The sequence below is a fragment of the Labrus bergylta genome, chromosome 5, assembly GCF_963930695.1.
Source record: "Labrus bergylta chromosome 5, fLabBer1.1, whole genome shotgun sequence".
In the NCBI taxonomy this organism is placed as follows: domain Eukaryota; kingdom Metazoa; phylum Chordata; class Actinopteri; order Labriformes; family Labridae; genus Labrus; species Labrus bergylta.
This window is the reverse complement of record NC_089199.1, coordinates 20,297,307-20,314,975: the sequence shown is the minus strand read 5'-3', so window position 1 is coordinate 20,314,975 and position 17,669 is coordinate 20,297,307. Positions and strand designations below refer to the sequence as shown.

The 17,669-nt window shown below is 38.4% G+C and overlaps 1 protein-coding gene across 4 annotated transcripts; it reads left to right on the top strand.

The window, feature by feature from the left end:
• The first annotated feature begins 1,215 nt into the window (after window positions 1-1,215).
• On the top strand, window positions 1,216-15,315 carry im:7151449 (complement decay-accelerating factor). Of its 4 annotated transcripts, XM_065955097.1 has the most exons (15): window positions 1,217-1,431; window positions 3,098-3,283; window positions 3,400-3,499; window positions 5,466-5,536; window positions 5,723-5,905; window positions 7,402-7,467; window positions 7,582-7,668; window positions 7,939-8,025; window positions 8,296-8,382; window positions 9,142-9,213; window positions 11,303-11,341; window positions 11,429-11,470; window positions 11,561-11,612; window positions 13,181-13,256; window positions 13,493-15,315. In XM_065955097.1, exons 1-14 carry the CDS (start codon window positions 1,350-1,352, stop codon window positions 13,236-13,238), a joined length of 1,212 nt encoding a protein of 403 aa, XP_065811169.1. In that variant the 5' UTR covers window positions 1,217-1,349; the 3' UTR covers window positions 13,239-13,256; window positions 13,493-15,315. The 4 variants fall into 4 exon arrangements, with proteins under 4 accessions (XP_065811170.1, XP_065811169.1, XP_065811168.1 ...); XM_065955096.1 differs by lacking the exon at window positions 13,181-13,256; XM_065955098.1 differs by lacking the exons at window positions 7,402-7,467; window positions 13,181-13,256 and having other exon boundaries at window positions 1,216-1,431.
• The last annotated feature ends 2,354 nt before the right edge of the window (window positions 15,316-17,669 follow it).

Genomic DNA, 17,669 nt, shown 5'->3' with positions numbered 1-17,669 from the left:
AAGAAAAAAGGGAAGGTTCCCCCTCTCTCGAAGAGGAATACCCCTTGTTTCCAGGACACACCCATCATATTAATGTTTCCCTTTTTTTTTTTTCCACTGTTGCAACACACAAGGAGACCTCTCCGCTTCGCACTGGAGATGGGATCAGACTGGGCTGCTCTGACATGGTGGTCAAACTGGGAGTAGCCTATGTGTTTATGCAGTGCTCATTCAAAGAACACTCACTTCTTTAATCACATTTGTGTCCACGTCTTTTTCATTCACAAGTCTTTGTTCACGCTGGGGAGGGAGTGTTTGTGTTGTGTGCGCCTGCCTGTCTTCTACTCCGGCGCCGGGACATGTCAAGTTAACTGCTTTAGACGGAACATTTCCTGTCTGGCCTTTCAGAATAAGAATAAGCTGATAAGTTTTATCAGCATCTGGAGCCAGGCAACTACTGTAGAAGGACAGACAGCTATTGGTTTGTTTATGGTTTTTTTGGGGGGGGTTTTTTAGTTAAAGGGCTCAATGACAAGTAGGCCTAAGATATTTCTACACTACATAAGCAGCAAAACGACACAAAAAGTAAAGAAAGATAATAAATAAACATGAAGAAAACACCCAAATCTTAATTGTATATAAAATCTAACAATGCATCCTTAGGTTCAAGATAGAAAGCAGATATAAGCGTATAATGGAGGTCAATATTATGATTTATCCAATTCACAATATTCTGTGTAGAAAGGTTTAATAATATTTCTTAAAGTAGGGCCAACAGTGATTTGCAATTTCATCTTTCTTGCATTAGCATTAAATATGTATATATATATATATATATATATATATATATTTCTTTTATTATTATTATTTTTCTTTTAATCTAATTTAGTGGTTAAAATAAATTATTTCTGAATTCAAAAGAAACATTGCAAGCTGCGTATTGTGTAAAAACATGAAAAACGGCATATTAAGATTCAATCTGTGAGTAAACCTTAAGTGCTCTTTGATTTGTGTTTATTTATCACACTTCATATAAATATTTTAGTATTGACCAACGATATCTCACATCTCATGTTTCTCCTAAATGTGCATGCCTGGTCAAAAGCAGGGCTAATTATAATGAAAAGTTCTTGCGAAAATATGCTTTTATTGTGAAGGCGGTCTTCAAAGTGCCTGTCCTCGTGGCCTTGAGAGGAGTGAACTTGATAAGCCGGATAGTACCCTGTGGTGGTGCGTAGTGGTGCGTTCAGTGCGGGATCAGTGTTGACCGGCCGCCTGAGGAGAAAGTCATCGTCTCTCAGGATAATTTGGAATTAAAGTGTCCGGATTTAAATCCGAAACTGGATCTTAATCTCCTCCTGCAGACCGACATGGACGTGTTACTGAACACCTGTGGACGGAAAAGAGTCCAAACTGTGCTCTTTGTATTCCTCCTCGTCGTAAACGCAGCAGGTCAGTATATAGCTGAAGTTATGATGAAGCATCAGCCACGCTGTCTGGTTAATGAGATAATATTTATCAACGGAACGAGTCTCATGACAGCTTCTGTTTTAAAATATAACTTCAGTGTATTGCTGTTAGGACTTTATTCCTCAGATCAGAAATCACTGGAAAGCCTATCTTTTTTTTTTAAATAAGCGATTTATAAGAGTCTAAACGCTGACATACTAACTGAATGTAAATTAAATATACGAGTTAACTTTGTTTTTTTGTTTTTTTTTTAAGATATTGATACATGAAAACTGTTCTTTGTAAAGTTTTAACTCTGGGGGCTTAAGTTTTTTTGTAGTCTGTTTAATTTTAGCACTGATGTCATTATCAGTGATAGTATTTTTTCTATAGCCTACTGCTTTATATCATTTATATTTATTTTTTTATGTTTATAAATGTGAACGACAGAAATCATCAATACAACATCGTCAGACTCAGACGTTGACCTCAAGTACATTTTATCGGCATCGAGGTGTCGCTGATGAAGAGGCTCTGAAGTGGGAAGAGGTTTTTAAGTTTTTAAATTCCAGGAATATTTTATTCACCAAGACAACATGAGTCTTCACTTCCTGGGAAGATGACAATAAAAAGCAGACTGTATTCTTTTTGGAAGACATCTGATTTTTTTTCCCAACAGGCTTTCTCTTTCTAATAAGAGAACTTTTACAAAAGCTTCTAAACTTGTAAGTTAAAAAGACATTCTCAAGTGTTAAAGCTGCGATCTTAAAGATTACAAATCCTTTCTGATGGCTTTTTTAACATCCATGAATACTTAACACACTGGTTCCCAACCCTTTATCCCTCTGAGCTAAAAAAAAAAGATGAGAAAAAAGTGAAACATTGATAAAATCAGAATATGCAGACACACTGTGTTGTTCTACCAAAAATACATTTATAGACATTTCCCAGTAATGTTTTAAAAGATTTTATTTAATATGTGCAAATCTCATTTTGACATACTCAGAGCAGCCTAACTTGTCTACATTTCTAGCATCATGTTGAATGGTATAAAAACACAATTTATTCATTTTGACATTTTACAATTGTATCTGAAGATGAATCGATTTAAAACCCTTATGACTTATATAAGTTTATAAGTGCTGCCTTAATATTTTACCTCCCTTTAAAACAACATACTTTATAAACAAAAAAAACTTTTGAGTGACGTGAAAATATTTGACCTGCAGGTCTGATGACCTGTTGAGGAACCTGAGAGTATTACTGACAGTGATAACTGCATTATGACCCAATAGACACACAGCCATTTATATTGAAAGCTCATAAAGATAAATCATTTATTTATGTTCTAAATTACATTTACCACATTAATAATACAGTTGTTAACACTTTATAAATGGCTGCCTCACCACAAAGACAGACCTTTCATGATATGCAAAAACTGAAGGTTTTGCACAAAGGGAAACCAAGACATGACTTTTCCCTCACTTGCTTTGTGTCATCTCTAAAAAATAATGATATTAAGTCTTTTATTAGTTTTCCTTTATGGTTATTTAATCACAAACAGTCATTCAGGTAACCGGTGTTATTGACAAGACCTCGATCATCTGACCTGATTCTGAAACTAAAAGTGCCCATGCTGATTTAGTCTATTTTGTTTTCCCCACAGCTGAGTGTCCGAAGCCTGAAGGAAGAGACAGTATCATCTTAAGCGAAGCAGCCCTTTTGATGAATGACTTTCCCGAGGGCTCTGATGTCAAGTTAGAGTGTGGTACTGGATTTGAGACAGATAGTGGCTCTGGAGTTATAACCTGCATCGACAGGAAGTGGACTGAACCAGATCTCATCTGCAAAAGTGAGTCCTGTTTTCATAATGCAACTTTTATCAAACTATCTAACATTGCTGACAGTGAATGTCAATGAATGCCCGTTAATTCAAGTCAGATTTAATACTCTGTTTTTATTTTGCAGAGAAAGACTGTGGTCCCCCTACACCTTTTCCCAATATGTCCTTTGATTTGAGACAAGGGACCCTGTTCAGAGCTGTAGCAGTAGTCATTTGTGATAAAGGGTGAGTTTAAAATATCCCAAATCTAATTACTATCTCATTGACATGCGTCTAAAAATGACCTTAGTAGGTTCTTCTTAACTCATAAACTGTGTAAGAACTGGACTCAGCCTTTTGATTTTAAAAGTGAAGCAAATGCAGAAGTGCCTTAAACTTGCATTCTTTCTGTTAGCCAGCAGGGGGCGACTTCACTGGTTATAATCTGTAGACTGTATAAACATATGGAAAACGCACCTCAACCTCCTCCTGATGTACAATGATAAAGCCAAAATACCCATGTGAGGACTGCTGGTGTATTGTTTAACTGAAGCCAGAGTATGCGCTGTAAGAGCCGCAGTTTTTAGGTCACGCCCCTTCTGCTAAAAAAACCCCCAACACATTTAAACTTAACAAAAAATTGTCTAAGGTCCCTCAGGTCAGTACAGCCCACAGCAAAAAGATTCATATGTCATTTTGAAACAGCCAGACACTTACAGCTATTGAAAGTTTAACGACTTGTGCTAGTGTTCGTTAAATTCCCTCTCGCAGTTTCTCCCCTTCTCTGCTAATCCAGTGGACAAAGCGTCTCAACAGAGATGTCAATCACGGTGTTTTATAACTGTTTGTATCATCTAATTAATTTAAAGAAAGACACTTTTCGGAAAAAAAGTTGACTTGAACACAAACTAGCATGACAGTAACTATCATGATGAAACTGGGTTTAGTTTAACCCACGTCCCATGCATTAACATGGAAGTCGCAGGTTGTAAAACCTATACCGCCAGTCAGGGAGCTCTAAATCTTTTGGCTTCACTTGAGGTGAGGTTTTGCACTCTCCATTCTGTATAAAGTCTATGGGACAAACACAAGTTAAATTGTGTATAACCACATGAGAAAATGACCACGCTTTCTAGTCGACTAATCCTATTTTTATGACCAGTATCAAGTCTTCTTATAACAGCTCACATCTTTTTAAAGGCGTGTATATCTGTGATTGACACGTTGCTACCTCAGCAATCTGGAAAGACAGGAAACTATGTGGTTCTCATCTTCTAAATATGAGCACTCCAATTCCAAGAAAAAAGATACCAACATTAGTAGAATGGGTGTGTATGTGACTGCCAGGACTTTTGGAACCAGCCTCAAGTGGACACTTAAGGAACTGATTACAACAGCCAAAAATACCTGCTTCAAAACATTGGTCTCAAAAACACATTCGTCTTGCCCACTTATATATACAGTCTACATCTTAGAAGTGGCAATGAGCAAAATAAATATTCTAATAGACTAAATCTTCAGCCTGTCCATCTGCTTCCTTGTATCACTCCACTTAGTCCCTCCCACCAAATGACTCAACAAACAGGTGTCACTGCTAACTGTATGTTTCACTCTGACAGCCAATCAGTATGATGATTTCCTGATGCGTTTTTTAAAAAGAAATAAATACAAAGACAGACGATCAAACATCGATCAGACGCACAATCATTCAAAGAACATTTCAATATAATTTAGTCAGTGACGTGTAATGTTCAAAATGAGTTATTTTTAGCTGCATTTCTAATAAAATAATGCTAGTGAAGCTTTAACCTAGGGAAGCAGGTGTTGGCACGGAGACATCACACATCCTGTTTATTTAGATAATAACTACAAAGTTCCTCTATTTGCTATAGCACCAACAGACGTCTCCTGGCAATCAGGACTGGTGTATTGAACTTGAGGTGTTTGCCTGATGAAACACGTCTCTAAAGAAAACAAAAAGTCTTGAAAGACAAACATGGCAGCGGCTAAAGAGCGTTACATCATAGTTTCACTGATTAGAAAAACCGGATCTCCTTTCACAGACAGCGAGCAACGTTGATACGTAGTTCATGACTAAACTAGAATTTAGGTTTCATTTACCTTCTTATTACAGTGAAAATCCTGGATTTATAGTGTCAATTCCTCCTCAAATAAACATTCCTGCTTGTTTTCTTGCTTTTTTTTCAAACAGCTACAGGGTCATCGGATCCAGTTATAAACAGTGCTTCTCGCTAGGGTGGAGTGGAAGAGCAAAATGTGAAAGTAAATCTCTCTCACTTTTTATCTTTTGGAATACAGAACTAGAAACTGCAGAACATTTATAAAGTATAGTCCTGTTAAAAAAAGATTCCAATATAAAAGCTGTTAAGTTTACATCATAACAATATGGATCATTTGTTTTTATTGTGAATTATTTTGCAGTCAAATGTGTGTTTCCTTGATCCTCAGCTATAACCTGTAGTAAACCTGGTGGAGTGACCAATGGCAGGAGCTCCTGGGATTCTCAGGATGAACCAAAATATGGAGAGACTGTACAGTACGTCTGTGATCAAGGATTCAGTCTCACTGGGAATGACAGCATCATGTGCACTGAAACGGGTGCATACAACGCCGAGCCTCCTAAATGTGAAGGTAAGCTCACTTTATACTTGTGTTTGACATTTGCTGATGAGAGGCAGACTGAGGAGGACAAAGCTGAATGTCTTTCAATCATTGTTGAAGTTATTAAGGGGCCTCACAAGTTTACTTTTGTATGTTTCAACCCATCATTTACAATCCACTTTACATTTTTCAAACTGTGACTCACATTTGTAGATTTCCAGTCTTCTACACAGACGCTGGCTTATATTCATTTCACTGCAATGTGAAAAATCAGCTTGCAGAAACTTATTCAAGATTCAAACATGCACTGTGAACATCCTGCTTTTCAAGCTGGTGCGTTCAAGTACATTCAGACATCAGTGAGATGCATTCACAGGCAATTGAATTGAACATAGAGAAGACTGAAAGTGAGACTAAACCTTTTTGGATTTTTTTTTTAAGAGTAGTATGCTAGCTAACGTTAGCCATATGTTGTTTCTGGAAATATTATCATTCCTGGAAAGTACTGACAATGTCGGGCTAACCTGGATGAATCCGCAAGACATTCCAGAGGTTTAAAACTGAATCTTTAACTTGCATTACCACATAAAGCGTGAAAAAAAGTAGTGCTGACCAAGGTCAAACAGGATTTAAAATAGACCATAACTCCTGTAAATCTGCGCCCTGCCCGAGGATCAGTCTGTGCCAGGAATCCAACTTGTGAATCTTCAGTTTCTACTTGGCTTCTTCCTCCTGAAGGCCGCACAGAGCTCACTAACAAATCTCAGATATGAGAGTGTTGCAACTAAGACGAGTGTTTAGCAAGTAGCAAAGTTCAAGTGAAAGTCGATTTTCATACTGTTGAGAATCAATTTAAAACTGTGGCTGCCTGGAGTATCATACACCAAAAACACCTGCCACGCTTTGAAATGTTGGCATGTTATGTGTGCATGATGTAACAGTTACTGTGCTAAAACATGCCGACGTGGTCCTATAATCACATTCACACACTGCGTGATCAGCTGTGAGTGTGCAATGCACCTTCACGCATCGGTAAATACTGCACTAAATTAAATAAAGAGCACTCATACTGTAGCTGTTACTAAGGACACTGAGCATTTCTCACAGCTGGCAGGTTTAAACATAATCACTTAAAGCCCTCTCACAAACTCCTCTCCAGACTCAGAGCTCTACTCTCCATTCATGTGTGTACTCACTGCACGTTTGTTTGTGTACTAACTGCTACACTTATCCTCCCAAGAGCTTAACCGTGTATTAAATCAGGAGCAACCTTTAGAAAAGAGTTGGTCTAGATTGACTTCACCAAAGTAATTGATTAATTAATTAATCCCATTTCATTTCTTTCTGTGACCCAACATTTAGTACAAAGAGAAGCATGGCACTGATGCAAAACTTTTGTTTGCCGTTCAAACACTTCCTGCATGTTAAAATAAGACTACGTGCATGCTCCTCTGCCATTGTTTTTTAAAACTGCTGATGTTCTTTATTTAAAGGTCAGAACATTTTAAAAGTGTTTTTATTTGTAGGTGTGTCAACAAATGATAGAATAACAATGACAGTGTTTACACCAACACCTGCAACAACAGAACAAGGTATACAGTACAAACATTTTACAAGCAGAAATCGATGATGTATGAAAATGCTTAACATTTTAAACTCAGATTTAAAGATCAAATGATGTATCTTGGGACAACTTCTCTTTGTAGGTGGCAGAGATATTTTGACGACACTTTCACCTATCAAAGACACAACTGTTACAAACAGTGCAACAACTCCTCCACCTTCACTACAAGGTACAGAAACCTGTCTGAAACCAAGTCAGCCAGCATGCTATTACGTTTAAAGAACCTTTAAAGGAAGAATGTGCAACTTTTTAAATCCGGTAGATGTCGCCCCTTGAACAACAGCATTAAACCAAAACAAACTGCGGTTTGGCCACACCTCCACTATTCTGAAGCCTCCGCTCTCTTCCAGCGACACACCTCCATGCTTTAAAATGCTTAACATTTTAAACTCAGATTTAAAGATCAAATGATGTATCTTGGGACAACTTCTCTTTGTAGGTGGCAGAGATATTTTGACGACACTTTCACCTATCAAAGACACAACTGTTACAAACAGTGCAACAACTCCTCCACCTTCACTACAAGGTACAGAAACCTGTCTGAAACCAAGTCAGCCAGCATGCTATTACGTTTAAAGAACCTTTAAAGGAAGAATGTGCAACTTTTTAAATCCGGTAGATGTCGCCCCTTGAACAACAGCATTAAACCAAAACAAACTGCGGTTTGGCCACACCTCCACTATTCTGAAGCCTCCGCTCTCTTCCAGCGACACACCTCCATGCTTTAAAATGCTTAACATTTTAAACTCAGATTTAAAGATCAAATGATGTATCTTGGGACAACTTCTCTTTGTAGGTGGCAGAGATATTTTGACGACACTTTCACCTATCAAAGACACAACTGTTACAAACAGTGCAACAACTCCTCCACCTTCACTACAAGGTACAGAAACCTGTCTGAAAGCAAGTCAAGCAGCATGCTATTACGTTTAAAGAACCTTTAAAGGAAGAATGTGCAACTTTTTAAATCCGGTAGATGTCGCCCTTGAACAACAGCATTAAACCAAAACAAACTGCAGTTTGGCCACACCTCCACTATTCTGAAGCCTCCCCCCCCCCCCCTCCACTCGCGTTCGGACGAAGGAGTTATCAGTTAGAACGCACCATAATTAAGCACCATTAAGCGCAGGCCGCAGACAAAATGTTCCTTTGCTCGAGCTGCAATGGCCTGCATTGTTGTGTTAGCAGACTAATATTAGCGCTCTTTAGTTAGCTCATATAGCTTCATATTGCACATAAATTGATACAGAATGACTGTGATCTAAAGACACTTATGTGACATCCAAATAAGCAGTGAGTATGTTGTTCTTCTTTTCTCTAGTCCTTGACTGAAACAGCTTTAAACACAAGGCCGTCCAGTCCATGTAAATGCGATGTAAACACAGCTCCAACAACAGTACAGCTGTTCTCACTCAGAGAAGTCCTTACTCAGAGAGACATTTACAGAGGATATACAGAACTTTATTTCTGCTGTATTTATGTGTAAAATGTTGCACATTCTTCCTTTAAGACACAGTATTTGACAGCATGAATGGATTATGTGCATGTTGCATGCATGAAGTACTGTAGTTCATCAGTTTAAATAGACTTTTTTAATGATCAACACTTGGACTCTTTATCATTCTGATCGTTCTGTTCAAAGGTGGCAGAGGCATTGTGACAGGTGAGGATAAAGATACTCCAACTGCTGTAGCATCAACAACTTCATCACAAGGTATTGAACGACTCAATGGAAAAGCAGTGAAGTTTTAAATCGTCTTTCCATTTGGAAGTTTTAACGATTACAAGCTTAGGTTTAATAACAGGCTCCTGCTTGTGGAAATGTTACTGTACATCCAACGAGCAGATACTTTTCCTATCAGGACTTCACGTTGTACCTTTAAACTTCAGACAGCTGCAGACTTCTAAACTTAGCGTGTGTCATTTCTTCTTGGTCTGAGATGTGTGCTTTCAAACCCGGTGATTTTTATTGGAACGTGTGTTCTTTATGGGAAAGAAATGACCACTCGTGGAAAGTATAAACAGCACATAAGTGAAAAGTAATGACCTCTTTTCTAAGCTTCCAAACGGTTTACAAGAGAAATAAATAATCAGTGTAGACAGCGAGAAATTGCTCCATTGATGTTCTTAAAGCTGCTTGGTTTGTATCGATTTGACCCCAAAATGTACCTTTAATCTCTTATCTTAGCTTGCCCTTTGCATTATTAAGTAGTGACTTGTTGTAAATTATCTTATCACACTTCCTTTTAACTGTCAAACAAATGTCTTATCTTGAAATTTTGCCGTTTTGGCGTTTGCCTGATCTGACACCTACCCGGTGGCGGCACTTTGAGGCTTGAAAATAGCAATATATAAAATAATCAATCCTGTTGCCGATGGTATGTTGGCATTTATAGATCATATAGAGACAGTAGTATTAATTTGTGTCTGCTTCACTACCAGCTTAAAACTCCTCACATGAAATTTAAAATACAAACACGAACACATTAAATGTACAGAGAGAATGACATTCTGGGAAATACACTTTCTGTATTTGAAGTGTTGGAAGGAACAACATTGACAGTTTTGTGTGTTGAATGAGTTGAGGCTGCTTCTTGGCTCTTAGCAGTTGCTAGGCAACAGATCAGAGAATCCAGGAAGCCTCTTCTCACAGCCGTGATGTAATCTTGCAAATAACCCTTTGTAAATGATTTGTTTTGTTTTGTTAAAGATTAGACAGACAAAGATTAGACAGAGATGACATGTTATGTTGGGAGTTTTTCTGGCTGGATGATTTTGTCTTCCTAGATGTTTCCCTTTTTCCCAGTCTTTGAGCTAAGATAAAATAATCACCTGCTGGATATTGTTCAGTAACAGACACATATGATAGTGGGGATCAACCCACTTCTTTTTACTCTACTAGCTAACCTTATGTAACAAAGTGTATTTCCCAAACGGTCACACTGTCTCTTTTAAGACGGCCTTTCTAATTTGTTGTTTGCAAAGCACAGGACAATCATTTTAATTCACTGACTGGAGAGAACTGTCATTTAATATTATCAGACATGCTTCACTCACTGTCCCTGTTAATATACTAATTAATATTGTGAATATAATTGTGGTTTGTTTTACCCCTCACTGATGTGACATGAAGACACTGAGTCTCTAATCAGCTGTAAACAAAGTTGACTTAAATGATTGTACGAGATGTTCAGTTTGTACTTGTGTTGTAGTACTCGAAATCGGTCTTGGTCTCGAGACCACTTTCTGATGGTCTCTGTCTTGTTTTTCGGAATCAAACGCATATTTACTCGGTTTTGTCTCAGTGTCAGACTGGGCAGACTCTGGATTTTATATCAAGACCAGTCAAGACCATCACTGACGAGCTTCTTTGTCATGTCATCACTGCGATTAGAAGAAAAACAGCTCTTTCTAAAAGAACAAATAACTTCAATTCATTTGTGGGTTGATTTTTATCCCCCGGTTACAGCCGCAACCTTCCCGGCATTATGGTCTAAGTGAGTGACATGCATGATGCACACCAGATGATGATTTTTCAGTGATATTTTTGGTCTTAGTTTCGGTCTCGCCCTGCCTTGGTCTTGGTCCTGATTGGTCTCGATATCTAAATGTCTTGGTCTCGGTCTCAGAGCACTCTGGTCTCGTGTATGTCTTGGTCTCCGTTCGTGTGGTCTTGACTACAACACTTGTTTGTACAGATCTTTTTTAACAGAGGTTGATGTTGATTTTAATGCAGCCGAGCTCAGTCCTGTAATTACGGTTCAACAAGCTGACATATTAATGATACACTTTTATACTTGCAGACATGCATGGTGCAACTGATGAAACCACCCAGGATAACGGTGAGTTCCTGAGCTCCATTCGTACCAAGATGTCAGTATGAGGGGTTATTAATGCCTTTAAAATAACCCTGCATGTGTCTCTTTCAGGACATTTACCTGTTATAATCAGTGTGATATGCACTTCAGCAGGTAATGTAAAAGTCTTTGGTCCAATAATTATTACTTTGTCTCCATTTACAACACAGAACAGAATTAAATATTTTACTTTTTTCTCTGCAGTGGTGTTTGTAGTTGTTATCTGTATAAACAAGTATATCATAAGGAAAAAAGGGTGAGTTTAATATTTTACTTTTTAAATATTTACTGAATGACTCGTATCCGATTCTGCTTTCTATCCTTGCACGTTCTCTCCAATGCACACAGTAACAGGTCAATGTGGGCACCATATTTCTGTGAGCAAATACAGCATGGGTAACTTACTGTAGCTAACTCTGCAGCTGGTTCAGATTCCTCACTGAAATCTAGATGTCTGTTTTTCCGGACTTATGCTTAGGAGAATGAGGGAAGTCAACAGGAAATCCTTTAGCTAAACCTGTTGTGACATGGAAAACTGTATCAGGGGGGAAATCCCTTCTGGTTAGATATTATCCATGTGTTTTTCATGAGTTAAAAACATATGCATGATGTTTGTAAGTCACATTCTGTCTACACAGAAAGAGGCAGACTTACAATGTCTCTTACATGACATTATTTATGCATGACCTAAATGTTGACTAAAAATCAAAAGATGAAAGAAAGTCACTTAAAGTCTGTGTAAATCTATAAAAATGTTTATTTTAAAGGTCCCAAATTCACCATGTGTTTCTAACAATAATATGCGTCCCCAGTCTTTCTACAAACCCCCCAATTATGAGACCAAGTCCGTCCTCTCCGTCTTTTGCCTGCTCCACTGTTCAGAAAATGTGTGCTCAAACAGGCCGTTTGTAGATTATCACTTGGGGGAGGGGTTACTGCCCTTTGTGATATCACAAGGGGGAAAATCTCCAAACGGCCTGTTTGAGCGCACATTTTCTGGAAAGTGGAGAAGGTCAAAGACGGAGAGGATGGGCTTTTCTCATAATTTCGGAATTGTTAACAGGCTATGGACACATATTAGTGTTTGAAAAACATGGTAAAGTGTTTTTTTCTCATTATGTGACCTTTAAGTTTCAAAATCATGAAAAATTAAGCAGTCATTTCTGATCTGCTATGGGCGTGGCCGTTAAAAATGGCCAAAAGCACGCCCACTCATTAGAAAGACACTCCTTGTAAATGTTCAGACGTGCAGTTCAAATTCTTTATATTTTGTCTGCTGGAGAAGATGCACTTGCAGAATGAAGGCATAGCTAACATGACTGCAGAAACCAAAGATGCTAAAGTGCTCAATAGATTTATATCATTGAAGCGCTATGGAGGCGGGATTAACCAGAGGAAATCCCAGTGCATCATTGAGCCCCCCTAATTGGCCCCCAAAAACCTAAACCTTACAGTGATGAAAAACATTCTTGTGGCCAAAATCCTAAAATTCAGTCAGATGAAGTTTACAGTTTTTTCAGATGTTTCCAGCCATTTTTCCCCTTCATATTTATTGTGTTTGGAGACCAATTTCTGATTTTGCTTTACACTGACTTTAACACTTCTAACACCTGAGAGGTTTCCTTGGTGCATGAAACTTCCATTAACTCTAAAACCAAAGCTTTGCATATTGTAAAAAAACATACAAAAAAAATCCAGATTCTCTCAAAGGTGCCGTCACTAATCTATCTCTGTGGAATGCTTATTAAAACTAATAAGATTGCATCATACGAATAACAGAACTGAGTAATTCTGACACGCATTCCTTATTTGATGACACTTTAGCTCATATGACACCAGGGAGGACCTGAAGCCGGAGTTATTACAGTTCCAAAATCTTTAGATTGCCCGCCTCACTAAGGTACCGGTCAACTTCTGTGTATTTACTGTAATTAAAATCTGATACCACCACAGTACCCTTTGAAAACACTTATAAGCTTTGTACAAGATACTTCCCAAATGTTGTACACTCAGTTTTAATGAGGAGCTAGAAATACATTATAAATGCTAAACAAAGAGTTTCAGTTCTCTTTCTGCTCTGCTGTGTGAACGACGCTCACCTTAAACCCTTCTCTCTTCATGTCTTGTCGACTGCAGCTTGATAAATGGAACGTTGCCTATCTGTTCAAGAGCATCTGTGACCCCGGACAGACGTGCCGACAGATTATAGCGGCGCCTCTCGGGGTTGAAGAAAAGGAAATCTCACTTTACTGTCAATGCACTTCAAAACAGCGGATAACCCAAACTGCTGCATTCGAGGCTCATAATTTAAATCAACTACCGACGATCAGAAAAGCACTTTTTGTAATGATTTATTTTTTTATGACCACTTTATTCTAAGTATTGTAAATAGATTGTGCCACTTTAGTTTCACTATTTTGTATTATTGACTTATTTATGTTGTAAACTGGAATTAACATTCTGGTCGTTGTATTATGAGATTTCTAAAGCTATTTAAACTTTTGAGTTCTGAGTTTTTAAGTGTTTTTGTGTTATTAATGTTGCTGTTTTTGTTAATACACATTTGTGTAAAAGGGATACAAGCAGCGAACACTGTGGTCAGTTCAGTATGCAGACTGTAAGAGCGGCTGATAAAGATACCATCAGCAAAATTCTTCGCCTCCTGACTTTCTTTTCATCATTGTCTATTGTGTTGGAGCTCTTTCTGCAAGCTGTGCAAAAATAATGCAAGCCTTTCTATCAAGAAGAAATATACATTACTGCCCAACAATGAACAGCGTCTACCATGTTTATGCATGCTTTCAGGGAAATTCTCAAGGAATTTTGCTAAATCTTTTTAAATGGGTTAAACAAGACACTACTGGAAGATTAGGTTTTAATATGTTCAAACTTTTGCGACAAGTCAGAAATCAGGGAGAGAGAGAGAGAAACAGGGGAATGACATGCGGGAAAGGAGCCACAGGTCGAATTCGAACCTGAGCTGCCCACTTGAAGGACTATTGCCTCTATGTAAATCTGTCCTTTTTGTTCTGCATTTCATGGGACTATATATTCTGTAAAAAAGAATAAAAGCCTCGATTCAAGAGACGACCTTGAAGCTAAATGTTAAACATTTTTCCCTTTTAACAAAGGAACAGTTTTTAGTCCTCAAAGGAGGAACTCAATGGTAGCATTGATAGTCATGGCAGCAGAGAAAGGCCAGGCAGTAATCCTGGCAGGGGTGTGGACGAGTACAGAGGAAATCCCCTTAATAAAAGTGACTCCACTGTTTCATTGTACCCGGGTCTGCCAGAGGCCTGAACTGTGCCCTCAAGGATCAAAGAAAACGTGACGCTAAATTACTGTCAGTCATGTATTACAGTTTGTGACTTTGACAATAAATGAGCTTCAGAGGGATTAAAGGAGGCTGTGACTAACTTGTGAAATCTGGAAGAGGAAAACATGGCCATAAAGAAGATATGCACTCATCATGGCAGTAATTTATCTTAGTTATGTGGACAGACAGTATGATCAGAAAGGGGGGAGGGGGGTTAGCATTTTTCCCAGAGAGAGAGAGATCTGGATCTGAACAGAAGTGGTAGTCATCAGCTATCCTCCACAACCAGCTCCTCCTGAAAAAAAAAATATATATATGAGGTAGCTGGGGTGCTGGATAACCTAGCAGTTGAGCCCCATGCACAAAGGCGTGTCCTCATGGCAGCGGCCAAGGGTTCGAATCCAGCCTCGGCTCTTTGCTGCATGTCATCTCCCTCTCTCTCTCCTCCCAACTTTTCCTGTCTCTCTTCAGCTGTCCTATCCAATAAGGGCAAAATGGCCCCAAAAAGATATTTTTAAAAAACATACAAAAAACCAGGGAGCCACATTTCTGAACCACATTTTTTTCTTTCATTACAATGACTCCAGACACTCTTGTATGGATTTAGAAATGGACTAAATAAACTCTGAATGCTGAATGCCAAGACGAATGTTTCCAATTCATTTGATACATACTCTCCACTTTGCCAGGGGATTTGCCAAAAACTACATTTCCCAGTAGTTTGAGGACATAATGCAACATTTAAAAAGGTGAAAGTTCAAATCTGTGATAGCTTTTGACGTTAAAATGTCTTGAAATGACTGAAAGTATTGAGAACAAACAGTTGGGAAAACAAGAGGCTCTGGAGACAGACGGTTAAAGAATGAGGAGAATTCCGATTCCGATTCAGTTTTATGATTTGCTTACGTTAGACAAAGAAGTTCACAAATTGAACAGATTTTAAAATGTTTGATTATATCCTTCTAAGTGTGTATATTTATCATTTTGATTTAGCTTCCCACCCTAAGTGTGACATCAGAGCAAAAATGGCTGCCTTGTAAAAACGATAGGATACGATCGTAGTTAGATGGCTGTCAGGACAAAAATACTCCAACTCAGAGAAAAGTTCAAATCATGAGGGTGTAACATGACAATTTAAAAAGGATCAGGTCGAACAATCCCTCATCCTCTTAGGACTGTCCACATACAGTGTAATCACAGTTTATTAGATTAATCACCAGGCCTATAGTGCAAAGTGGAGGACCACCCGACTGATGTCATATTATTTCAGCACCTCTATACTCCAAGAAAAACATCATAGATCATACCAAAACCAAGTGAGCACTCTTCAAGGGTGCACGTGAGGGACGAGCCATGTGAAGCTCACGTTACAGGGCAACCTTTCTAAGTGCTTAGTCACCGTACAGTTAACACAGCGGCTTGACCTCAAAATAAATCTGCCTCTGGCTCAAGGATCCACGTTTAATCCAGTAAGGGACTATTTGAGTGTCATAATGACACAAAAACCTGCTTTACTGGTTCACTTCTGTATCTTACAACAGACTGGGAATTGACAAATCACTTGAGTGACAGCAGGAAGCGTTGCCTGGTTTCCTCCCTCAACAAGTTTTCCATTGCTACAACCACAACCACTGATTCATCTTTCTTCTCTTTCTAAACTTGTTTCTTTTCCCACTGTACTAGTTAAGAACCAACATTCCCAGTCTGGCTCGTATCAGCACTGGCGGAACACCTTTGAATTTTTATTTTGATTCCAAAATATGAGATCATAGAGAACTTGTTTGAACAGCTGAGCACCATTCAGGCATTTTAACACGTTTCCAGGTGTCTGTAAAGCCTGGAGACTTTGTAGAGATGTATTTTATGTTTCACACACATCAAAATGAAAACATGACATTTCTATATCCCTCTTGGCTTTCAACAGCTTTATAGTAGGCTTTCCACTGGTCTGTATCCTGTTTGTGAAGGACGGGAACATGGTGATGATTAACGTGTCCATCTTCTTTCAGCCAATCCTTTCACAGGAATTCCTTTTGTACCAAACACTTTCACTTTAACTGAACTAAATACAGACTATTTTAAAGATGATGAGGACATTGATGTTTAACTTTTAGCTATAAAAACACTTATTTTAAATGTATGGACACGCTGCGAGTGGTTTACAGTAAAATAGTTAAAAATACCATCATGTTGTTTTAAATACAGTCTTTAAAAGATTTTCAAACATATATCTTTATAACATGTTTTAAATGTTACATTTCATGTGATCATGGGAATCATTCACACATTTAGAGACACAACTTATCTAAAACATTAACATTTCTAAATATAAAAAAAGAAGCCATTAAAAATACGACGATGTGCTTTTTTCCTGCCTTTTCTGTCAGAGATTGGATTGATTTATAACTCAGAGTGAGAAAGAAGGGAAGGATATGAGGGACAGGAGATAACCCGGGTCCCCCGTTTGGTCTACAACCTCTTTACATGGGGCGTGCACACTATTCACTAGACTACCAACATTTTATAAACTCAGTGTTTTTTCACTGTATATTTAACGTTGATTCACACATTTATAGAGACAACGCCCCCTTTTGTTTTATTGGGGGGGATTTACTTTGGGCTTTTTAAGCCTTTATTGTAGAGAAAGGACAGTGGATAGAGTCGGAAATCAGAGAGAGGCAGAAAGAGTAGTAAATGACGTGCTGGAAAGGAGCCACAGCTCGGATTTGAACCCAGGCCGTCCACTTCGAGGACTACAGCCTCTGTACATGGGGCAAATCCGCCACGGGCGCCCCACAACGACTCCTTTTAACCATTTGTACACATACTGTAAGCACACAAAACTTGCGTTTATACTGCTACATGGGACATAAAGATTCTGATTATTATCTGAAGCTGGTGACAGTTTCCTGGTCAAAATATTCAAGCAAGAAAACTCGATGTGACCAGATCAGAGCTGATTTTTCAAGACCAAGACTGAGAAGCATTTTAGTGGTC